This window comes from Fringilla coelebs (assembly GCF_963513975.1).
Source record: "Fringilla coelebs genome assembly, chromosome: 11".
Classification (NCBI taxonomy): Eukaryota; Metazoa; Chordata; class Aves; order Passeriformes; family Fringillidae; genus Fringilla; species Fringilla coelebs.
The window spans coordinates 14,342,167-14,368,010 of NC_140037.1; the positions used below are offsets into that span (position 1 = coordinate 14,342,167).

The 25,844-nt window shown below is 40.8% G+C and overlaps 1 protein-coding gene across 2 annotated transcripts in view; it reads left to right on the forward strand.

The window, feature by feature from the left end:
• TENM1 (teneurin transmembrane protein 1) overlaps positions 1-25,844 on the forward strand; it is a gene marked incomplete at both ends in the record, with an annotated part of 224,038 nt that overhangs the window by 170,347 nt on the left and 27,847 nt on the right. For both annotated transcript variants that reach the window (XM_084212897.1, XM_084212898.1), the window contains 2 exons: positions 367-599; positions 10,153-10,307. In XM_084212897.1, coding sequence (XP_084069023.1) covers positions 367-599; positions 10,153-10,307 — 388 coding nt within the window. The remainder of the gene's footprint in view (positions 1-366; positions 600-10,152; positions 10,308-25,844) is intronic.

Genomic DNA, 25,844 nt, shown 5'->3' on the forward strand with positions numbered 1-25,844 from the left:
CTGCAACTCATGGATTTGTTTTCATTGCCAAGAGTACTAGGAGGTATCAGATATAGAAAAATGATCTTGCTTTTTGTAGTAATAATTACAACTAAGCTGAAGTCACTCCAGTTAGCTTTATTCTGAGTGGTTTGGTACTGATGGGCAGACCAGCTGCCCCGGTACCAGTCCCTGCCCCAGCTCCCTGATCCAAAACTCACTGGTCGGGCTCTGTAGCAGGACACTGGTGGTGTTTTGAGCTCACCTCTGTCCTCCTCAGATCTCTGAGCTGATGTCTTCAGATAAGTGGAGTACAGTTGTTGTGCTGCCACAGAGATGTACAAGAAAAAAACAAGTTGACTCTGATGCTCTTCTCTTCTGTTTCAGCACAAGCCCTGCACATAAATATTACTTGGCTGTTGATCCAGTGTCAGAATCCCTTTACTTATCAGATACCAACACCAGAAAAGTCTACAAAGCGAAGTCTCTCACCGAAACAAAGGATCTGGCCAAAAATGCAGACGTGGTGGCAGGAACAGGGGATCAGTGCCTTCCTTTTGACCAGAGTCACTGCGGGGATGGTGGAAAGGCGGCCGAGGCCTCTCTCAACAGCCCAAGAGGTAAGAAAAGTCTGTATCAAGGGTACTTAGTGCTGGTCACCTGCATTTCCTGTCATTATTTAGGAACTCAGATGCAACTGGATGTACAAAAATGTGTCTGTGGCAATGATTTAACCAACTATTAAGCCAGATCACTTCATGAGGCTCGCTCATGTCTGCAGTATATCAGAGATCAGCATGGGCAGCAGGCTCCAGCTAGAATCCTCTGATTACTCTTCCCTGTATGACAACACTCCTCTTTCATTACCTTTCAACTGCGAGCTGGCAACATTTAATTATATGTAACTCTTAAGCAAATTATATGGTTTCAAAGTCCATTTTTTAGATGCTACGCATCAGGTGAGTGTTGTAATGTTAACAGCACTTACTCATACACAGTAAGTCAGGGCTGTTCCAATCAGCCAGTGAAATCGAGTTTATTTGGAACTCTGGTTTGTCCTTTCTTATTAACACACTTTGCAAAAGATGAGCATCTCCCCTGCTGCACATGAAATAAGCATTTTACTGCAGCCTCCCTGTCAGAGTACATCCAGTATTGTCACAGGCAAAATGCGTGTGAAGCCTTGAATCCCCACCAAAGCCACAATTAATCCCCTTGCAGCGTGCACTAGAACTGTGATAAAGTCTCTGGATTTGGTGCTCTAAAGCAGCTGATCACCCTCAGCTCCTGCTGAAATCCCTGGAACAAAGGGTGCTCAGAGCTCCCAGGGCAGAGCCCTGCGTGGGCTGCGCTGCGCTTCCCCCGCGCCCGCTCACAGCCGGCTCAAAGGAAGGGCTTTGGTTCTCTTTCCTCAGCTAATAAAGGAAGGTTGTACATCAGCAGGAAATTAGAATGTACATCCAGGCAGAAATACCTCTAAGACAAGCAAATAATCCTGGTTTAAGGTTTAGTAAGAGACACATTGTAATTATAGAGGGACTTGAGTGTGTCTTTAATGATAGAAGTAAGTGTGAGGTAAGTGCAAATAAATGTTAATCTCAGGCAGCTAATTAATGTAATGAATCACTTCTAAAAATAGTAGGAAACAAAGGTTTTCCGATCCTTTATCAGGAAAGTGTGATTCTATGAAAGTGATCAATGTTTTATTTCTGATTACAATTGATGATATCCAATTACAATACAATCAGTTGTTCCATCTTATTTTCTTAGTGGGGAAATATATTGATGAAAATGTTGTGATATACTGTTTACTTTTAAGATGCTCGTACTTACTTCCTTAATAGAAGGTTCTAGTCATAAAGAAATGAGGAGGAATAAAAACACAAGTCAGGAGTTCTCAGGCAGCCAGCAATTATTGAAAAGAAATTGTGAGCAGACAATGACTCTTCTGTTGGCTAGTTCAGGCAGTGACTCCCAGGTGCTTTAAATTTATGCATCTCCTCTAAACAACAACAGTTTTAAATGATCCAATTTTTCAGGGTTTTTATTTTAATCTTGAGTAAGTCTGGACAGCCACATGCCCTTTTTGTGCAGGCCCTAACAAAATGCAGCATCAGCTCGTGGTCCCCAGCAGTGGCATCAGTGTAGCACTGAACAGCCAAGTAGCTACAGGTCCTTGTTTTCCCCTGAACTGTAAGAGTGAGCAGCCCTGGAAAGTAGAAGGAAGTACCTGGTACCCACAGATCTTTATTAAGAAACAGAGATGTCTCCCATACTTTGCAGTCTTAGAAATTCTTTTGGATCACTCATTTTGCTTGTTCTTGAAGTATTTGTCAAGTCAGAAGATGTCATATTTCTATTGAAATTACACTCAAGCAGTATAAAGAAAACTGTTTTCTGTTGGAAGCAGGAAGTTTTGACAAAAGCTTCTTAACCACGTTTAAAAATCCTTGGACGCACAGACGCATACTGATATATAGCATCTGACCACAGAAATAAATGAATTGTTTCTGGTTGTATACCTCTGAGATTTTTACAGTGCAACAATAGGCCCCAGACAGAGTAATTGCCAAGTTATTAAATATAATCACTTGCATTATTCAGTGAATAATTTGTATTTTTTTCTTAAGCTGATACAGGAATCTTGGTAGCTTTTTTACTTTGCTTGCCTTCTTTTTTTTGTCCTGAGTATTCCTTTTTCCCATTATAAATGAAAAATTATTTTCCCCTTTACTTGATAGAAAGATAGTATGTGAAAAAGGACTCCATTTAGTGGTTGTTGACCTTGGTTAGTTATATCTTTAAAGTTGCACTCTAATTTTTGCTACTAGCTGAAGCATGTAAGGGCTTACCTAGGAGACTCTGTTTTTCCATTTGCAAAATTGATATGAAATACCTGCTGTGTAACACTTGTGACACTTAATCCTGTTTGGTAACATCCTATGTTAATAGGTGGAAATTCAAATTCTTCCTTACTTTTCTGGATGAAAAGTGCTTTACTTTTCCAAACTCATACCCATTTTTCTAGTTCTTTGAACATGCAGGGAGGTTTGAGGAGAGTCCTACATTGTTATTTCATTATTTCTTTCATTAATGTTTATTTTCTCATTATCTTTATTTGGCAAGACTGCCTTTACCTAGTTCCTAGACCAGGAACTAAATGCCAGACAGGAAAATATCATGAAGTAACACTAATCAATTCTGATTTCATCTTTCCACAACTTTTATTTTAAAGGTAGCAAACACATGTAGCTTTGTTCAGTCTGTTCCCAATTCTCTGTGAAGGACTGGAGATGGGGCTTAGTGAAAATTAATCTTGCACTATTGTATGTTGAGCTGACTTTGAAAGATGCTTTTAAACATGCATGGCTGATGTAGTTGAAATTTGAACTTCAATATATTATTTTTACTGCAACTTTCTTTAATTCTGTAGAGATCTCAGACTAATGAGTCATGTAATAGATGACCAAGTACTTAAGCAGAATGTGAAATGATACAAAGTGGGGACATAAAATAAGATCTGTGACAAGCTGAACACATTTATTACACAAGAAGATATTGAAAATGAAGAAGTAACTACACAAGATATTAATCATTGACCGAATTCCAATCACTTGAACTTTACCAAGTAACAGATTTTAATTTTGGGGTGGGGAGTTCTGTTTGGTGGGTTTGGAGATTTTTTTAATAGAAATAATTTATGGCACATCTAGTTGCCAGCACTATCTTTTAAACAATCTGATTAGTATTTATGATAAGGTACTTGAGGATCATGTTCTGATTTTAACTAGATTACTCATCAAGTATTGGAGCAGTGAGAGGCACTAAAATGAGTGGAAATACTTGGGACTTGTGCAAAGACAATTCTTGAATCACCACCATTAACCACTTAGCTACCCTGCCCTTCTGAAATCAGTGGGCTTTAGACCTGTAAACAGATTTGACTTTCTAAGCGTATTGACAGAGGCAGTGAGAGTCTGAGACAATCAGGTTACCACATTCTTGCTGAGCTCCAGTGTCTCCCAGGCAGCAGGTGAGAAAAGTGTCCATTAACATCTGATTTCCATTGCCTGGTGTCTGTGAGCAGCACTCACACAGGACAGCTCTGCTGGAAATGCAAGCTGAGTAACTTCTGTGAAAACAGGAGGTGCCTCCAGTGATGGCACCCTAAACATCAGGGGGATTTACACCTTTTGGAAACCCAAAGACTAAATTTAAAGATGTAAACATCTGTAGTGTCTGCTCTTTGATTCCTGGGTTCAGACCAGTGTCTGGAACTAGGTGCACACACTGTCTGTGCAAGCCATGTCAGTGCCTGGAGGAATTTGGCTGCACAGTGAGTACAGAGCACTTGGATGCACTGCAGTGACCTCACTGCAGGTGCAGTGACCTCAAAGAAAGCACCAGGGGAATGGAGAAGGTTGGAGTAAGCTCTAAATCCAATAATACACAAAAATACCTTATGCACAGCTGTAGGAAGGAACTTTTTCACTCAGACCAATGGCCATGAGATAAAAACACAAATGAAGCATAATTTAAAAATCAGTTCTGCAGTGTAGTTTTATCTATTTTGCTTGCAATTACTTTACTAAGGAAATATTGCTTTAAAAAATCATGGTTTTGAAGATGTGTTCATCCTAGTAGCTTGCATCCTGAAATAATCAGTCTTGTTGCTCCTCATCCTTAGCAATACATTCTAAAGGAAATAAAGTTGTAAGAGCTGCTCAAACAAAACCTTTGCTCTTGTCAAATGGCAGTAGCCCATTTAGGACTGCTCCTGTTCAGCTGGAAGATTCCTTTTACTTTCAGTAGGATGCACAACCAAATTCCTATTACAGCCTTTTGTGACAACAGACACACTTGCCAAAGGTAATGATTAATGCTATTTTTCCAGCAATCTTTGCTATTCTGTGAATTCCTAAGACCTTTCTAACCTTTCCATAAAATTCAAAAAGGAAAGTAGAATGGGGTGAGATTTTTCATTAGCAGTATATAAAGTTAGAAATAGACAAGCCAAAGTAATTTTCAGCCTCAAGTCATTGTTATATATGCATCATAAAATCAGTAAAAAACCACCAATCTCATGCCATTTTTTATTCATTTGAATTTATTCCTTATTTTTCTTTTCAGTAGCCTTATCCACCTGTGATTTCCAAAGTATGGGAAACTTGTAGAACATTGTAAACTTTTTGGATGGCAGGTTTTTTCCTAAATTTCCTCCAACATTCATCTGAATTCATAAATCATTCACTTTCCTATTCATCCATGTCAGCAGGATGACCCCAGTCATCATGTCTCAGGCTGGAAGCTGAACATTTTCATTCACAGTCAGGAGTTAAAAACACTGTTTGCTCCAAGTCTACTGATCTGCCTCTAAAGAAAACAGCACTCAAGTGCAAGTACTGAAGTCGTGTTCCAACTGACAAAGAACTGCTGCATATTTTGCAGCAGACAGTAAGGAAGTAAAGATGACAAAGATCACAAGGCAACAGACTGCAAATCACTTGAATCATATTTTGAGTGGTGTATTATGGTAACCTATAAATAACTAATTGCATAAAATTGCTTTAGTTCCTGGATGGCAGCTTTAATTAAAAGCACCGAAGACATTTAGAAGTTTAGAAATGGATGGCATGCAATTTGCCCTTTTAGCACCATAAAATGGTAATTAACCAATTTGATTCACTTCTTCCTATTAAAAGTTTTATGAGAATCGCAAGTTCCTTCTAAATACAGTTGTTCTTCAGCAGAAGGTGGCATTCTCTTTTATCCATCCTCACCAGTAGCTGTAGATGTTGTTTTAAAAATTCTTCAGAAGTTTAATTAGAAGTTTTCAATGTAGAATGCTCATTTGTAACTTTTCAGCTGAACAAAAAGAGTAAAGTAGAATTTCTAGAAGTGGGCCACATATCATTCTAGCTGCTCTTTATTGACATGTTTGAAAAGGATTTGTTCCCAAAAAAAGCTTCTCTTAGAGTGCAAGTGTGGGATATGACACGGGGTAAAAAAGAAAATATCTTAATAGGGTAGTTACTATATTACTTTGAATCCATATTTTTACCACTTTAAGGTTAACTCCTGAAATGGCAAAATTCCTAGACTGAATGATCATATGTATTTTGAATTTATACCTATGATAACTACACAAAAAGCAATCAGTTTGCTTTCTGAGTGCTATTTGATTTATAATGGTCATGTATGTGCCCTAAGGCAGAGCTGTCAAGGGAAATAACCCTTTAACCAAAAGTACTCTGGAGAGCAAATAACAGGAGAGGTTACAGTCGTCCCTCTGTGTTTATCATGGGTGTACCCAGCTCCTGTACTAATTATTATTTGTTGGAGAAAACAGTTATAAAAAGGAAAACTTTCTGCATAGTCTTTCTAGTAATAATACCTAGTCACCACGTTTGACAGCATTACTGGCACTTAATTTTTAATGTTAGTTAACAGAATTCAAATGGAACTGATTAAAAGACCACTGAGTGTTATAAATATTGCTCCAAAATGCCTGCATGTAAATCCACTGGAGATAGATCTTCATAAAAACTACTGTTTCACATTCAGGTACAAAGTTCAGCCCTATGCAGGACATTTCCAGGACTAAAATATGACCAAAACCAGTCCTGCAGCACAAGCATGTCACTCAGCAAGACTGATACTCAGCTCTGAGTCAAACAACAGGACTAAATCCTGGCACAGATTTATTTTGTCCTTACCCAGCCATCAGTTTTTAATGAGCAATCTGTATGTAAGCAGGGTAAGTCTGTCATATGTGCAATAGGTCATGGGGCCCTTTTGTGCCCAAAGACATCATCATTTGGGCATAGAATTTGGTGTTACAGTTCCCTAAGAAAAGAAAAACAGAATCAGACCCAGAGCCTGATACAAAGTCCATCTCCTTCTGTGGGAAAAAAAAAAATTACCTTTCTTACTCACTCAAGGGTTGAGCAGTGCTCCCACTTGCACTCAAGTGCAATTCATTACCCTCAGCATGTGCATGTTTCCTCCCCCAGTTCCTTGGTGATTAAAGCACAATTGCTGTGCTGTGTGTGATTTGATTCTGCACTACACTGTACGTCAGAAAAGGATTAAAATAAGCTCTTGGAGTACAGATTATATGTAGCATCATGTAAAATGTGACAGGAGCATTAATGAATCCAACTCTAATGAATAAATTGGGACAGTTTAGCCACCAATCTGTATTGTTTTCCAGTGGATGCTTATGTAGGGTATTTGTCAACAAGACTTAAATGCATAAGTAATTTTTTCAAGTAGGTAAAGTTGTGTTGTTTTACTGTAGAGTCATAAGCTCTGGAAGCAGTAGATCATTGCTGAACATCCATACAGTCACTGGTACTTGAAGAAACTGGCTGATTAGGAAGTACCAGGAATTTAGTGCAAATACTGAAGACATGGGCTTATTTATGCCATTGCACTGGCATATGTCCTTCCCTTGCAGGCAGGCTGCTTTCTGCAGTGGCTGGAGGGCTAGAAACACTGGAAACATTAAAAGATCCTTGATTTTCTTATACAGTCAGTGTTTGAAATCCATTCAACAACACAGCTGAGTAGCTTTATTTCATTGCAGCATAATTTTTGATTTTTATATAATGGATGGTTTTCAGCCAACACAGCCATCTGTTCTCAGGCAAATTGCGCAAAACAGAAGATGCACTTGCCCTGGTGACAGATCCTGGCCTTGTGTTGGCTGTGCTGTGGATCTGATCCAGCTCACCGTGCAGCACCTCCCCTCTGCAAAGGCAGGCTCAGACACGGCCCATTGCTGCCCTTCCCACCCACAACAGGTTTCTCATTTCAGCTTGTGAAGCACACTGGAAAGGAAATCAGATCATCCCTTCCCAAAGCTGGAATGCACATGTCACCCCAACACCAAAGCAAACCTCTTTGCTTCTCAGACTCACTCTTTACCTCAGCTCACCTTCAGCCTTTTAGGTTTGGACTTCTCAGGAGCAAATGACAGCCAGGAGCTTGCCAGTCATTCTGGAGTTTCCAAAGGTGCAGTTACTTTCTAATTAAAGGCTGAAGATCCTCTAAGGGAGCCAGTTCCAAGGAGTCACGATTTATGAGCTCGCAGGCTGGCAGGGAGTCAGGCTCTGAGACTGTCTGCTCCTCTTTCAGCCTTTTTATAACCTTCCAGTTTTACCCAGCTGACCCATCCAGCCCCCACCAGATGATTTCAGTTCCCCAGGTGACATCTGCCCTGCAGAACCTTCAGCCATCTCACATGATGAGGAAATGTAGCCTAGCCTTGTGCCTTGGGCACTTGGCAGTGCATGGGTACTTTTTGTCCTGGATGGAGGAGGTGACAGGATGGTGAGTACCCTCCTCTGAGGGCAGCTCACAGCCAGATGCAAATATTGCATTGGTAATTTAAAGAATTAGTTTCAACTCCCAACACTGTGCTGACCTGAGAGCTTGATGCAGTGTTGCACACTAAAGTGAACTGCTGTGGCTTTTGGATTTTTTGTGGATAATACCCTCAGAATGTTGTGATCGTACCCTCAGACCTTTGCAAGGTGCCTGAACATCACCTGTGGTGAAGAGGCACCTCAGAACCAGTCATGGGCAATTTGTCTTGGGAGCCTGCCCCAGGTGTTAGCACTGCAAGAGAAAGCATATTACACTCAGTTATTGTGCAACTCAAACTCAATCCCCAGGCATTTCCAGCTGCCAGGTAAAGATATGTTTAGGGGCTTGGAGACACCATTACCCCCTCTTCCCAGCCCTGAGATGCATGTTCTGCATCAGGGTTTCCTGGTCTTGCTTTTTCCCCCCAGACTGCTTAATCTCCCTTTCTTCCAGTTGTAACTGCTCCTATATATTAAACAAAAAAACCTTAAGTATAAGGAGTTGGGGCTGGAAGCTGAGGAAATTCAGTTTGAGGCTATTTTTCTTTTTTAATGGCATGTGGAATTGCTGTATGGGATCCTAAACTGGCCTGCAGACAAGTATTTTGTAAACTTAGAGTACATACAGCCTTCAGTTGTGCTAAATGCAGGGGACAAAAATCAAGAACCACATAAGCCACTGTCCAGACCATCTGTTCAAGTCCTCTGCCTTTCATTTCTGTGTAGCAGAACATAAATTCATTATTAAAATAGCTTGGCTGTGCACAGCAGCTGCTGTAATTGCAAAGTTATGCAACTTTAAATGGGAAATTAGGAAGTAGTTTAAAGCAAGAAATTGAGCAGTTTTGGTAGAAAGGATTTCACAAGTCTAACATGAATAGAAGTGCCCTTCTAGTTATATTTTCAATGTTTAAGGGAAATAAGATCTTACAGTTCCAATTGAATGCAGGAAGAACTGCAGGGGAGCTGTTAGACTGGGGCAGAACAGGGCTGGGCGTGAGTTGTGGCATAAGGTGCTGGTGGGAGACAGCAAACCTTCCAAACCATTCCTCAGTTTCCCCACTGAAGTGCAGAGGACCATGACCTTTCCCGTGCAGAGCCTGGCACTGGAGCTCCATCCCTGGCACGTCAGTTCCATGCCTCATGCTGTGCAGTGCTGCAGGAGCTGCTGCAGATCCAGGAGTGGGAGAACTGCCCCAACTCATGCCCACAACTGTCCTGAGCCTGGTTCCAGTGCAGGACCATCATTTTGGGCAGCACTGCACTGTGATCCATCCTGCAGCACAGCTGCTCCTTCTGCCTGCTGGGCAGAGCCTGGGCTGCACCACTTCTGTGGACAGCCTTGTTCTTCCTTGCTCAGACACTCCCATCATTCAGAGAGTACAGCAATATAAAAATTTTCTGTGCATCAGAATGAAGAAAGTGAAATGAAAAAGAAGACAAATCAACTTTGTAACATAAGTTTTTAGAAAAGCTAATATTGCCCACTTTGTGATAGACATTTTGTTGAACAGCCTTGTTCTGTGTATGTAAAATTACATTAAAAGCAAAGCCTCTGCTGTTTTGTTTTGTTTCATCCTCACATGTTCCCTCTTTAGGTCAAAGCTAATCTGATAGATGGGTATGAACTTTCCATATACAGTTTGTAAAAGCCTCAAATAGTAATGGGTGGGGGGAAAAAATCATACTTTTTTAAATCAGCAGATTTTTGTAGTCTAAGAAGAGAAGAAACATTTTAAGCTGATACTTTTAAATCAAGATAATGCCAGCACTAACACTCTTTTTACCCTTCCTCTTCATCCAGGTATCACTGTAGATAAGCACGGATTTATTTACTTCGTTGATGGTACGATGATACGGAAAATTGATGAGAATGGTGTGATCACAACAATAATAGGTTCAAATGGCCTCACATCTACCCAGCCATTGAGCTGTGACTCTGGGATGGACATCACTCAGGTAGACACCTCGTTTTTTTTTATGTGTTGTCACTTTGATACACATTGTAGAGACAGATCACTTGTGTCTTGTACCAAGATTGTGCATCGAATATGTTGGATGAGTCAGATAATTCTGAATGGCACAGTATGGAGTAGTTCTTCCGCTCACATGATTATTTTAAGGTGTATAAATGCAAAACCACACTTGATTATTTTCCCAGGAGATGGCCTGTGAATATATAGAGAATATACATACATTCTTATGTAATGAATACAAACTGCTTTAAAAAGTTGCTTGCTTTAAAAAGTTTAAAGTGCTTTCCTTTAGTCCAGCATTCAGACTGATTTGCTTGAACTAGTAAATGGAAAAAAATAGATATTCTCTTTACATCTAAATCTGTTCTAAGTCATGGAGGAGCATTAGAATAAGTAATTACACAGCAGCAATATTGTGAAACTATTGCATTTCCATTTCTCAAAATGCTTTTCAGTTCTTATGTCAAATGCAAAAATAAGGAGTAGTAAAAGAAATTGGCATAAAAGAACTTATCACATCTCTAGTTTATGCTAAAAAAGAAATATGGATAATTGTGGAGAAATGTAAATGGTACTCTTGGCTAGTCAGTGAGCCATACCTACAGACAGCACAAGGAAGGACTTGGCCTTTGCCAAGAAATAATTGAATTAATCAGCTTCAAAACAGGGGAGAAGCTGTACTTGAAAAAATCTTGAGGCATTCAAGTGACATACTAAGCTATTATGGACTGTGTCAGCTAATAAGCAGGATCAGGTTAATTTTTCATTTCATTTTCTCCCTGCCCTTTCCTCCGTCCTTCACAACTGGAGAATCACAGTTAAAATTCAATGCATAACAATGGTAAGAGCTTGTTGCTTGTTTCTAAGCAGATTTTGAGTAATAGCAAATGACTGTGGTCTTGCATTCACATACCTGAAGAATGTGGGGTCAATGTTTTGGTTAGTTCTTATGAAGTTTCACAGGATTAAGTGAAGGGATCTAATGCTGCTATTGCAGAAGCACTGAGGGATTTTCTTACTAGAATCAGAACAGGAAGAAGTGTCTTTCCATGTCACCAAATCACAGAATTCCTGTGGTTTGAAGGAACCTCTGGAGATCACCCAATCCACCCCCCCTGCCAAGGCAGGGTCACCTGGGGCTGGTGACACAGGAATGCATTCAGGGGCTCTGGATGTCTCCAGAGAGGGAGACTCCACGACCTCCCTGGCACACCCAACAGAAAGAACTTCCTCATGTTGAGCTGAAATTTCTTTGTCTTTTGCGTGTGTAGTGTTTCAGTGGACCCTCTGTGTTTGCAAACGTGGGGAGGGAAAGAACCCTCAGCCTCCCTGTTGTAAGACAGACAGGCTTTTGTATTCTCTCGGGTCCAGTTGATGTGTAATTATTCCATACAAAGCAGAACAGGGTCAGCTGGCTTAGTTGTGCCAAACCCAAACTTAAATTAGCCTGGTAATGGTTTTAAGATTAAACAGCTTCTGGGCACCGTGTCTCTTGCCCTGCCCCTGGCCTTGAGGCCAGCCTGTCTGCAGGTGCTGAGCAGCAGCTGGCAGGCAGCAGCATTCCTGCTGCACTGCTGCCCACCAGCTGGCAGGAGCTGTGCTCCATGGAGCCCACAGCTGCCTGCAGCACATGCACTCCCTTCTTGGCTGCATCTAACAACTGCCTGGGGCACCCCTAACCAGATCAGGCAGCTCTGAGGTCAGGGAAGGGTGCCAGATGCAGCGTCTGCTCCCTGCCTTCTCCTTGTGGATCTGCACTCTCAGGCTGTACAAATAATTGTTTTATTTGCCTAATGTAATATGTGCTGTGTATTTGTGTTCAAATTTTTGCTGATTTTGCTCAGTAAGAAAACGTCTCGCTACATCTCAAATAGGGAGTTAAAATCGTTTTCATTTCCTTTTGAAAAATGCAGCTACCCGTTAGCAAATCAGTCTCAGCAGGGGGTCTGGCAAATTTAGAAATAAAATTATTTATTTATTAAATTAAAACTAAATTTTAAAAGTAAACATTTGGAGCTGAAATCAAATGTACTAAATTTGTAAAGCAGATTTAAATAGCCCTAAAATCCTAGTTCTTCATAGGTTGGCTACTTGCCAGAAACCAGTTTCATTTAGCTCACCCTGCAGCATAGTTCAATGCCATGGGGGATGGGCTTCTGCAAAGTCATAGGTAAGAAAAAAGATGTCATAGAGCAAATCATTCTTCATTCATCTGGGGTATAGTTTCCTTTTCATAGAAGCAGGAATAAACCTTTTTTTTTTTTCATGAACACTTCAGGTGTTTCCATGCTACAAGAAAATATGGCTGCCCATTTTGGAAAATTTTTCAATTTTGTCAGTATTCTGGGAAACTAAGAAATGGCATTACCACTAAATTGAGATAGTCTTCAGTTAAGTTGTGAATTCATGACAGTAAATATTCTAAAAAACATAATAAATTATGGCTTGTAAACGTGTCCCTAAAAAGTGGCCTGTTTAATTTTCTTAGGGTAGCATACTATATAATTTTCTGTATATTTATCACTGGTAAGTGAAGTCACAATGTGGACACTGCAACATGAAGCCTTTGGAAGCATTTCTTGTTTGGAGGATTTGTTTTGAGGGGGTTTAAGTAAATCTCTCTATTGAAGTTCCACAAAATCCACACCTTTGAGGTATTTCACATACACAGTAAATCATAGACATGAAATAAATACCGAGAATGCATGTTCTGAAAAGTAACTGTATCAAATTTACTCAATCATCTTCTTCTAAATCTGTTGCTGATAACCAGAAAAGCCTGTGAAATAATCACACCCCCTTGAAGTCAAGCATGTTAATCTGGAATTATATCAATGAAAATAACGGAATGCTATTGTCACTTAGAAACAAGTGTATGTCTTTGCAAGACTGCTGAGTTTATTCCAGAATGGCATAAACATAAATGAAAAATGCATTTGGCCCATCTCCACTTAAATTCATTTTTGGCTAAGTTACAAATGGCATTTAAATCAAGAGAATGTGGGTTGCTCACAAATTGTGTATTTAAAGAGACTTACGAAATAGGTTAATAAAATCATTTCTCAAAGCTAAATTTGTTCTGACAGTAAAATCAACAACTTGCCCAAAATCAGTATTTCTTAATTTACTAAAATACAGAAATGTACTCTTGGAGTAAATATGTAGAGTAACTGTCTATTGCAAACACCACCATAAATGACAAGCTTTAGCTTTAAGGCATTCACTTTAATAAATGAGTTGATTATGAAAGGGTTTAATCATTTGCTCCAATATCAGTTTTCATGGTGTTATTCTTGGTAATCGTTATGTGTTTATTATTTACCACCTTCTCCTTCTTAAGCATAATATTCTGCATTCATAACCAGGGGAAGAAAGGACAGATGGGGCTGAAAAGATTATAGGTTGTGGCAAATAAATGACCAAGCTCTAATTACTTTGATCTCATACTTCACTGGGGGGATTTTAATCTGAATTTAGAAGGAAAGGGGCACTCACTTGAACTGTTTGTATGGTACACCAGCATTCTTAGTACTGCTTCAACCTGTTCAGAACTTGGATGACTTTTCTTCTCTGCACAGGTCATTTCAGTGTTCTTCAATTAGTTAATAGAGCAAACCTAAAGAAAATGGCTCTTCAGAGCTATGCATGTGAATATCTGTGTGGATGTGCTCAACACTCACTATTGATGCCAGGAGCTCAGCAGACACCTACATGGTCATGAGCCACAGGAGTGCCAAGGGAAGGGACTTGGATGGAGAGAGAAAGAAAAGAGATGGGATCATCATTCAGTTTCACTGCCTGATGGCTTTGGGCTGGATCCTTGTCTAGACCAGAGGCCTCTAGAGATTGTTTTTTATCTCACATGTACACACTCTCTTTGTGTTTGCACATCCTTAGGGTACACTGATATTTTTTAGCTAGTTTATTGATAGCAGCTGAGAGCACATTGTGTGGGTATGTGTCTGTCTGTCTGTGTCTGTCAGTATTCTCCTCCTCACAGTAAATTAAAAGCTTGGGCCAATTTCAAGCAAATTTGCGGAGAAACACCCACCTTCACAGAAATTAAATTCCTACATGTTCCATAAAAAATATTAATCCAGCTGGAGGACAGAAACCTAAAGTGCCCTTTCAAAAGGAAATATTGCAGCATAAGCTTTCTTTTATTAAACTCCAGAGATTCTACTCAGGATGTAATAAATGCCCCATTCACAGGAAAACTTCATTTTGCGCTTGGATCTTATTAAACTCCCAAGTCAGTCAGCCATGCGACAGAAGTCCTTAGGAAACCAGACTTCATCAGATCCAGTGTTCTTGGAAGTTATATTGACGTTGTGGGAGTTTTTGTGTGAAAGTAAAAACACTACAGCTCATCTTGAGTGATAAGCTTTGCTGTTCTGCCTCCAATGCTACAGTGAAAGCTGAGGAGAGAATTAGCAGATATTTCTGCCATCTTGCAATTTCATCCTGTATCTTTCCTCCCATGAGAAATATGTGGGCTGAATTTCCACCGCTCCAAACCACAAGTCATTTATATCTGTGTGAGTGGCTGCAGGTATTATTTGGGAGCTGTTTAAACCAATCTCGAGCACAGTCACTGCAAATACAGAGTCCAAACATTTGCAAGTCAACAGAAAATGAATCCCAAGAGTTTTTTCTTTGCCTGTAACCATGGTCTTGTTCTCATGCTTATGTCAGTCCCACTAGGCACGAGTCTGTGCCAAAGCAATAGCTCCGACCTGATTGATGGTGTTAATAACTGTCACCGCCGTGTTCCAAAATGAAAGGTCTGGTTTGAAGACTTTTTCTTGACATTTGCACTTCATCAGCCTTTGTTCAGCAGTTCTCCATGTGAGGGAACCATCTATATTGTGTTGCCTCACATAAACTTCAGTGGCACTGCGAAATGTTTTGCTCCCTTATAAAAATGTGACAGTGTTTCTTACGTAGGCAATTTGCTTGCACAGGTCAAATTAAAAGGTAGAATTCTAGAACAGGGCTTAAAGGGGACCCATGAGTGGCAGGAGTGTTGTGTCCTGGACAGCCTGCTTTGAATGATGGAGAAGAGGGGAGAGGGTAATAAGTGATGCTGTTGATGACCTACTTGAAATAGTGAAGCGAGAGACAGACTGCTGGGAAGCAGGAATGAAGATGAGCAGAATTGCTTGAAAATGTATTATATATCTCAAAAATGCAAACGCTGACATTGCTCCCGCAGTCACAAGTGCTGCAGGCGCTCCCCAGCAGCATCTGCACAGGCACAATATGCTTCAGTGGCATTGTGGAAGCCTTTTGAGCAGAACAAAAAGCTCCCAGGACATGGTGACCTCACTTGAAAGCAGCAATGAGGGTCTGCTCATCGGAGCAAGCACAGCCTGAACAGAACTTTGACTGGGTACGTCTGGAGGAAGGAAAGAAAAATGTGAAAGACAAAAATATGATCTGATGACCGGGTGAGAACAGGGGAAGCGAGAAAACAAATTGATTCTAGGCTGAAGTACTTCTAATCCAGGTTGAGAGTAGAATATTGCAGAGCAACTGGAAGATTACATGTGGTTGATTAATTAATTAGTAGTGTAGGCCAGAACACACACTATTCCTTTAGGTATTTCTCTACCTACCTGACATTATAAACTGCATTCTTGTAAAAGCAGAAAGAAGAAAAGGCATCTTTTAACATTAGATGCACAATATTCTAATTGTGCCATCAGAAAGGGACAACTGTGTTTTCACTGTAGCACAGTATTGCAGAAGTACTCCTGTTCTTCCTTTCCTTTTAGTCCCCTACCTGTGTTTTTTGATACATTTTCCTAGCTGTGAGTAATTAATGCAGCATAAATATTCCAAATTGCTGAACAAAAGCACACAAAGCAGAAATAACAATTCATAGACCCTTTTATTTTATTTGTGGTCTTCCCTTACAGAAGACTTTCGGAGCCTTTTTCTTTTTAGAAAAGAACTCTATTATTTTTTCTGGGTCTTGCTGGATGAAGGAGCCCACAAGGCTGTTATTTTTTTTTTCCAAAACAGAGTCTTCTTGTTCTCTGGTTCTTTTTACTCTACTGCTTAATTTCATGTCCTGTCTTCTCTGGCTTTGCTGGAGTGGAAGTCGTGGCCCCAGCAAAGTCAGCAACTGTTTTGCCACTGACTTCAGTGGAACCAGGACTTCACCAAGCTTAATTGAAAGGGTAGTGAGAGGTGAGTGTGCAGTAAGGAGCAGCTGTATCTCACAAGAAAGTATGTGCTTCTGAGAAAGAGACCAGAACAGGTCTTCACTGAGGAATTTTCAAACCTGTTCAAAAATGAGGTGTCCCTCCAATTAATTAGGTGTTACTCTTCAGAAACTGTAAGTCTATACAAAACCCTTCCAGCCATAATAGCATATGCAGGAGCAAGCAGCCACTAGCATCCATACTGAAAAGCAAAACCAAGTTGAAAGCCTTTTTAAAAAAAGGATCTTCAGGTATAAGGGCAAAAATCTTTTCCCAGGGGTACGGGATCAGCTAAGTAGCCTCTCTTCAACAGAAGCTGAGAGAAAAGAGGCTCATAGGATTAGAACCTCAGGTGAAAAAAAGTCTTAGAGCTCATAAATCAAACTTGTAGGTGTACAATGTCATTTTTTTGAATATCAGACAGGAAGCAGGCTGCTTTCATCAGAACTAATTTATATTCCAATCAAATTATTCTATCACTGAATTTGAAATTAGTCATAGAAACAAGATAGCATCCAATGAAGTCATACTGCAGTTTCTCCCTTAAAGCCCAAATATTCTGTTTGTATCGAGCACCTGTGAAACAGCAATTTATTTCAATTATCTGCCATAAATAATCCATTATGACTAAAGGACTATGTACATTTTAATGAACTCTTCCAGCACTTGCATCCTTTCTTCTGATTGTTGAGGCAGTATTAGACACCTGATGGGGAAGTGAAGGACACCTCTGCTCATGACTTCCCTCTTACTTCCTGCTACACAGACACAGGTTTTAATTCTTTTTTCAAAAAATTGTTTCTAATAAGCAACTGCAAGAAGGAAAAATCTTCTGTAAGAATTGGATGGCTGGTGAGAAGGAAGCAGCTCAACCCTGAGTCCAGGTGCTCTCAGATGCATCTTTCCAGCCAGAAGAAACCTCCATGCTCATCAAGCGCTGCCTGCACATGCACAAAGCCCTTGCACATAACCATCCACCAGCTCATCCAAGCTGCCTTGCCACCCCCAGACTTTCTCCAGCTCACCCACCAGCTGTGTCACACTGCCCAGCTCCACAAACTCCTGCCTGTCTGTAGCCATTGGGGAATGGGTTCCCAGATGAGAAGCCTGTCTTATTTTGGGCTCTCCTGTAAGGCTTTCATGAGCAACCAACCTCTCTCAAAGCTCCACCTTTTATTCCAGATGTGCAAGTAGCCTTTGATTATCTCTCTTATGTAAATATGGTTTCAGTACAATGGAGTAAAGTAGATCAGGTTTTTTTGGCAGAAAATTGTTATCTCTGCTGTGTTGAATTGCACTGCAGAAAATGTTCAGTGCAACTTTGTCAGACTGGTGGGAGTCTGCAAAGTGTTGAGATACTTTGGTTACTACATCTGTCTTTTTTCTTCTGTTGCAGAGACATGTAAGCATGAAGGAGATATGATACTTAATCTATTATCTATATTTGACTGTGTCTGTGTACATGCAGGGGTATGTGGTTTCTCTCTACACTGCAGAGCTACCATAACTAATCAGATAGTGAAAGCTGGTCCCTGCCATCCTGGGCTCCAAGCCCCAAGTCAGTCTGCTGAGAAGAGAATGTGGGTGTTGAAGGGAACATGCAGACCAAGCCAAGCAGGCAATGTCCCTCCTTTTGTTGTAGCCCAGTGGTTCATCCCCATCCACTAGCAAGGTTTGCCTGTGATTTAGGAAACAGCTATTTTGATGGAGGCAGTTCCTACTTTAGCCATGTTTTTTAAAATTGTCAGGACTAGAGCTGTCCTCCTCTCACCAAGCAGTCCTTCACATATTTATGGGCCACAGGACCTCCCACAGATTTAACAGGTTTTTTGTGTTATGAAGTGAATAACAGTAATGACTGAGCTCTGTGTGGAGCTGTCTTTACTGCCTCTGTTCCAAACCTTTCAGATCACACACTGTATTCAGGTTTGGCCATTTGGAAATGTTGCACAGCTCTTTTTTAGGGAGGGGGTCAGGGGAGCGACAAGCAAATGGGTTGTCACAAGTCTGGAGCTTGAGGGCAGGTTTGAGAGCAGCAGGCACCAGAGGTGGTCTGTCCTGCAGAGATGTCACACACTGCAGGGATAGAAACTCTTGCATTGGCTTGGTCAGAGTAAGTACCATGGCAGGAGCTGCAGCCTGGGCAGTGACAGCTAAGAATATCTGATTTCACCTCTCCATGACACCATGGATGCTGCAGCATCTTTTCTACCATTGGCTGTGCCAAGTAAAAAATAATGAAAAGACACTGTGTCAGTGGAGGAAAAAAATGGCAAATGTCAGGACAGAAATGGGTTCTACCCATTTGTAGTGTGCCACAGAGAGGGTGCTGTTAAAGCTGTGCATGATGGGGTTCAGGTCACAGAGAGCTGCAAACAGAATGATAGATGTTTTATACAGTATGTTACTCTGACAATAGCACATTTACAAACAAATTAGTTAAAAATGTCTGAAGGACATTCAGCTTTTATAAACTGGGCCTCATCTCCTGCTGATAGCTTCCTTTGGGATGAGTATGGCATGCAAAATGATACACTGCCTTGGAGAATAAATTTACCAAGTTTAGAAATGTAGGTCACATTGCAGGAAATCATAAATGTCTGAACATCACTCAATAACCATTCAATCAACTGCTCAAAGCAAAATGGGAAACTGAACAGTGTGTAGTTGTCTCCAGTGAGAACCAGGGAAAGTCATGATATGATGTAAAAACCTTTAGGTCTTCCATCCATATGTACTGGATCTTTATTCCTTTTTTATTGCAACTTCAGAATTAACATTCTTTGTCCACATCAATAGTGACAATAAAAACAACATGATTTTTGCAATTGCTACCATGACTTATAAGTCTGTTGGGTGGCTCACAAAACGTGTGAAACAAAAATTCAGGGAATTAGAAGAGTTCCAATGGGTGAAACTTGTATGAGTAGTCTAGTCCTAAGGAACTAATTTCATTGTGAAATTATTTTTGTGTGCTTTCAGTCAACCAGAAGGATTTATGCTATTTGCTTCATTTTTTTGTATTTGGTTTGAAGGAATAAGGAAGAGATTTTAAAAGGACATTTCTAGACCTAGTACTTGCTAGGGATTCCTTTAGCTTTCTGGGTCTAGAATCTGCTAGAAGCCTGAGATCCAGATATTTAGGACCCCACTAGAGATGTTGAGGGTCATTCTGAAGGCATTTAGGACTTTTTAAGGTATGCAGCCTTTCTAGATCTACAGCTTATGGAGCAGGGGAATCCATGGCTTCTGGAGCATGGCTAGAGAGCCACTGGATATTTCTGCTGGAGTAGTTTAGAAGCCTTTTAGAGCTTTGTCTTAGAGCCTGCCTGGCATTTCTGTGGAGCCCTTTGAGCCTTTCTAGGTCTGAAGCCAGATTGTATCTTTCTAGATCTAGAACTCAGCTACTGAAAATCAAAAACTATTTATTGATCTGATTTGGAACCTGTTGTGAAACTATTTTCAGGTGCACTTCTAAAATCTTTTTTCTAGAGCCTATTTGGAAGGCAAGAAAAGAGAATGCCTCTCCTTCTATGTCAAGTTAATCCATCACAGGCCTGAGATATGTTTTTCAGTCAAGTGGTAGTTACTGAATTTTGCTTAAAAAACTTCAGTCCTAAACGTTATCCTTGTAAGCTGTTCTGGCTCAGTCTGACAATGCATATCCAAATATGCATCACAGCAGTAACCAAAGCCCTGGACTGACAGAAATTTAAAGCAGAGTGCCTGCTTACAGTCTCAGACTAGAACCAAACATTCTCCAGTGCATTTTCTTGCATTTAATCAATACAAATGCTCACACCGAAGGGTTGCTGCACAGAATGCTGTTGTCTTGTTTGCTCTGCAAAATGCAAGGTGCCTTTTTTTTCCTGTTAGCTGTTTGAAGTCTACAGCAGGATGTGTTTGCTTTCTGTTCAGCACCACAGCTAGTTTGTTTGCATTCATTTTCCTCAGTTGAAAGACCTATTGTGTGAATACTTGTGAAAGATTAGTTGTAGAAAATCATCTGGTGATAACAATTGATCTTGCTGCTAATTTCTGTAAAAGTAAGAACTCAAATTACTTCTGTTGGGTTTTCTGCCTACCATTTTTATATCTATGAGGAAAAAAATGTACAATTTAAAGATAATCTTGAAACTTTTCTGTAGCTGTTTTGCTTTAACTCTCTGCTAAAATTTAGTAAATAATTAGTTCACTCTTACAATGGATTTTAAAAAGCTATTACTGCTGAATTGCATAACATTGTAGGAATTTGCCATAGAAGATGCCCTGCCATAAGCAGGGATTTCAGGATAGTTATTTTTCCCATCCTGTTTCCTTTCCCTTGCAGAAGTTGTATTTGTGAGTTTAACTCTTAAGGGAAGGCTTAAACCACAGAAGTGAATTTGTATTTTCTCGTGAAAGCTGTGGAGTTGGCATTTGTTCTGATCCTTGTGGGAATGTGTTTCACAGCCCTGAGCTGGCTGAGGAGCAGTTTTGGCTCCCACATCTCAACTGGAAACCTCCTGGCAGCCGCTCCTCATCCTTCTCTTCCCCCAGTCCCGCTTTCTGCCCATCCCTGGAGTGAAAGGAGCTCTGCCCTGAGGAGCAGAGCTCTTGTCAGAGGTCAGGATCCTGCAGAGGCAGGCAGTTTCCTGGGCACAAATCTGCAGGAAGTTTTGATTTTAAGAATTTAATTTAAATTTTCACTTTGAGTTTCATTCAGAATTCAGGGAAGAGTCTGAGTATTTAGGTGATATATTCACAGTGGCTGGTGTTGCTGAAAGGCAGGGGGTTTGCCTTTTTCAGTTTTGGAAATTTCATTTTATGTATCCTTTCATCCTCTCAGTTTTCAGGCCAGATGCTTTTATGAACCTCAGCAGTTATTGGAAACAAAAGACACAGTAACATGCTAGCTCCAGCCCCTCACTGTTCTCAAACAGCTCTTAATTACTGCCTCAATTAAAGCTTTTCCAGATACTCCTTTCCCTTATCTGCATTGGCAGCACACTGGCTTTCTGTATCCAGAACTTCTGAGCCCAAAACAGAGAGATGAAGCCAAAACTCAAGATTTATGCAACCCCAATTTTGTGCCATCTTGTCTGACAAGCCCCAGGACCTGGAACTGTGAGTTACAAAGTGAGGCAGAATGGAGCCAGTCCTGTTATTAGCTAGATTTCCACCTGGTCCCATTCCCTCCTTTTGGCTGTGCAAATTACCTGCAGCAGCATGTTTGGAGGACATCTATTCCCACTCCAGCACTGGAGACATGTTTGGGTTAGATTCAAATTCATGGTCTATTTTGAGATATTTTAATTGAAGAGTCTAAGATTCCTCCTCTCAGAGGTACCAGTCTGTTCTAAATACTTCATAAATTCCTTCTGGGCATTTAACAAAGTGTTCCTTTCCTAGCCTGTGTAAACCATGGGTACCATGTTTAAGCAGACTTAAATGGCTTAGCAATCTAAGTCCCATTGATTTTTATAGTCAGTGTGCTTATGTGACACTGGATAATATTCCCTCTATTGTTAAATAAGGGCGATTTGAAAACTGTCCCCATAGAAATCAACTTTTCCTATCGATTTACCAGACCCCAGGTACGGTCTTGGAAGTTGTGAAGCAGTAAAAAATAACAAGAAATTATGAAACAAGAAGAGAGCTGGGAAACGAGAGCACAGCAGGTCTTGTAGCAAGCAAAGACAGGCAGTGAAAACTGTTGAAGTGGTGCTTTTCCTCCTGCAGCAGGTCCCTCATCAGCTGGAAATAATTGACAGCAAAAGCAGGTTGGCAGGGAGATTCTCTGAGCCAAAATTCTGGAGAACTGGTGGCCTCAGACCTCTGAGCTGCATCTTTAAATGTGCCACAGCTACTTTCTCAGCCCAGGGTAGAAAACAGCAGCCATTAGGCTGTAAAACTCATTTATTTGGGTTTTTCACTGGGAACCAGTGAGTGCAGAGAGCAACATATGTGAAGTTTAGGGCAGGGACTGCTACAGCTGAACTGTAAAATTCTGGATTTTATGCTAGGCAGCATCAGAAGCAGGAGGCACAAAGGCTCTTCCAGCGTGGGATGAGGCTGTAATCTCACCACAGGGAAGGGTTTCCCAGTGTCAAACCACAGGACCCGAATTGTGTTGCTGTGTGCCATTAGGAAAGGAGCAAAGCTGATGAGGGGAGCTGACAGTGTCAGTGTCAACAAAAGGAAGTGCCCAGACTGAGAGCAAACTGTCAGAAAATGGTGGGAAAAAAATCCATGATTGTCAATGGGAAAAAAACAGAGAGAAATGCATGTAGTGAGACATCCTGTGAAGAGTTCAGGGAAGCAGAACCAGTCTCCTTCAGCCTTGTAAACTACCAGCTCACTCCTAATGGCCTGCCTGTGTGAGTCCTTCCTTGGAGCCACTTCTCTCCCAGGAGGAAGGAGAAAGAAGGGTTTAGGCAGGAAGAGAGAAAAATGTTATTTAGAAGGACATTGTGGTGAGTAAAAGGGTTTGGAAACAACATCTGAAGTGAGTATAAACAGGACCCATGGGAATGGCATGAAGCTGTGTCAGGAGAGATGTAGGCTGGATATTAGGAAAAGGTTCTTCACCCAGAGGGTGGTCAGGCTCCAGAACAGGGAAGTCTGGCAGAGTTCAAGGAGCATTTGGATGATGTCCTCATGGTGTGATTTTGGGGGCTGGGCTCTGCAGATTCCGCAGCTGCACTCGATACATGCAGGTCCATCCCTGTCAGGATATTCTATGACTCTTAAGATAAATAAAAGGAAATTTAAAAAGGAAGTTAGCAGCAAAAGAGAAATACAGAAGAGGCCACGAGCAGGTCTGCAAGTGCATATCATAGAGCTGAAGAAAGGCAGAGGTAGCACAAACACAAGTGCTTGAAGCTGAGTAGCACAGATAGGAGGTAATCCATCAGTCAGGACTATCAGAAAAATTTTGGCATGAATTTCATGCTGTTACATGAAATTGAATCAAAATAAACAAGCAATGCATGGCAAGAAATCAAAGCAATGGTGAAGCCTTTCTAGGGATTTATGCAGCTTCTTTTAATCCATGATAAATGAAACTTATCCTAGTGAAATTTACCCCCACAACCAAACAGTTAAGCTCTTGAAACTGGCATTTACAGACAAGGATAAATTTTTCATTCTTTACTTGTCTTACTTTGATATGAGCTGTGTAAGTTGTTTGATATGATTTGTTTAAAACAGTACCAAAAATGGCTCAGCCATCAAACATCATGCAAAATGTGCAGAAAGTTTTGTCCTTATGTTCAAAACCAAAAGTGAAGCAGTGTTCTTGACAAACTAACTGTGGATGTGTGTGCATGTACAGGCAGGTATGGTTGAGTGTATGTGTGGACTCCTAGCAGTGCCATTGGGCAAAAAGCTCATGCTATTTAATTTAGTTGTCAAGCTTTGCAGTGGGGGGATGGAGTGGGTTTGTGTGGCAAGGTTTGCTTGAGCAGGGGGACCCCAGGGATGGTTTCTGTGAGAAGCCCCCATGTCCAGTGGATCCAAGGCTGGCCAAGGCATCAGCAGCAGTGGTAACACCTCTGGGATAATGTGTCTAAGAAGGAAAAAAAAAAACCTCCTCAAGGGAGAGGATTGGGAATATGTGAGACGAAGAGAGACACCCAGGTCAGTGAAGAAGGAGGAGGAGATGCTTCAGGTGCTGGAGCAGAGATTCCTTTGCAGCCTGTGTTGCAGCCCATGGTGACATCTCCCAGTGAAAACTCATTTAAACTGCAGCCACCTTAGTGCAATTTGTGTTTTCCAGAACACTTGACATGAAAAAATGCATTAGAAAGGCAGACTGGTGGGTGTTAATTTTGCACTTCTCAAACCAGATTATTAGATATAGCTGGAGTCTTTATGTTAACAGTTAAATGCTGAATTCCCAGAAAAGCTGACATGTTAATACTTACATGCAAAAAGTCTCATTGCTCAAGGGTTCACTTGTTTTGTCAGTGATTTCTATTGCATATACTCAGTCTCCCGTGAACCAAACCAGAATTGTCACCTGAAAATTTCAGTCTGTGATGAATAAACAAACCCTGGCTGGTTGTTTATAATGGGATAATCAGCAATGCCATTTCTGGTCAGTGCTCTTGGAAAAAAGTCCCACAGAATATAAGAAAAAATGCTTGGAATTGGCCCAATTTAGAGTTACAAAAAATACATACATATATGGAAAAGGACTTTTTTACACAGATTTGAGAAGTACTGCTTCAAATGTAAAGTTCTATTAACTGATTTAATATTCTAACTTTAACTGAGGTTTTGTCTGGAAACACTTAGTAGTAGGCACAGTGGTATCAGATGAAAATCGAGGTGATTCTCTGTAATATTGTTATTACCTTTGAATGAAGCACAACTGATGGTTTGGTCACAGAGGCTGCCAGAGGGCAGCTTGCTTTAACGAGAAGTAAACAACCAGTGACTTTTCAAGGTAACAGTGAACCTGAGGGTGCAGTTACACTTCAGCTTAAGCTGATTTAGGTGATTAGTTTTTTACCAGCAAACTGTCCTGAACCTGCTCTCTGTAGGAAGACATAAACTGGGCTTGCTGCTGGGGACTGCACTGGGAGAAGGGAGGCAGTGGGACAGCAGCAGCCCCTTCTTACACCACGTTAAGGTGTCGTGAAGGCTAATCCTGACAAGAACACTGCAGATTTCTTCTAAATCTCTGAAATTCTTGTTCAGATTAGGAATGCTCAGTGATTTGTATTATTGTGTATGTTTGTTTTAATTGGGCTATTTCACCTTTTTTCCCCCTCCAATTTCACCAGCATAAGCTTGCAGTGTGCAGCAGCTGGGTTTTATGCTGCAATCTCCAGATAGGTGTATGCTCCCTTCGGTATTTCAGAAGAAATTTAACCATGGATGCTTTAAACTGCAGAAGGGAAACTGTAGGAATAACCTTCAGTTAGCTTTGCAGAGCAGAGAGCTGGGCAGCAGTTCTGATGCAGTAACAAAAATTGTTTGTTTCCAACTAAAATTTTATTTATTTTTACCTCACTGCAGCTATTTTTACAGATGTGAGCAGTATGAAAGCAAATATGCTTGCAGTTAACAGCTGCTAAGCTTTAGGCACATTGCTTCAAGTGAAATGTGCAGCTGCATAAGAGTTTCTTCTATTTCAGTAAACCAAATCAGCCTCAAATAAACCAGAGGAAAAAGTTTTCTAGGCCCAGACCAGTCCCTGTTTATCTGCAGGACACCAGACATACCTTCACAGTGTGAGGAATTCACATTATTTGCTGGGTGAAGGCAGTGTAGCTGGTCCAAAAAAGAAAACCAGCTATCAAAACATGGCAGGTGCTAGGCAA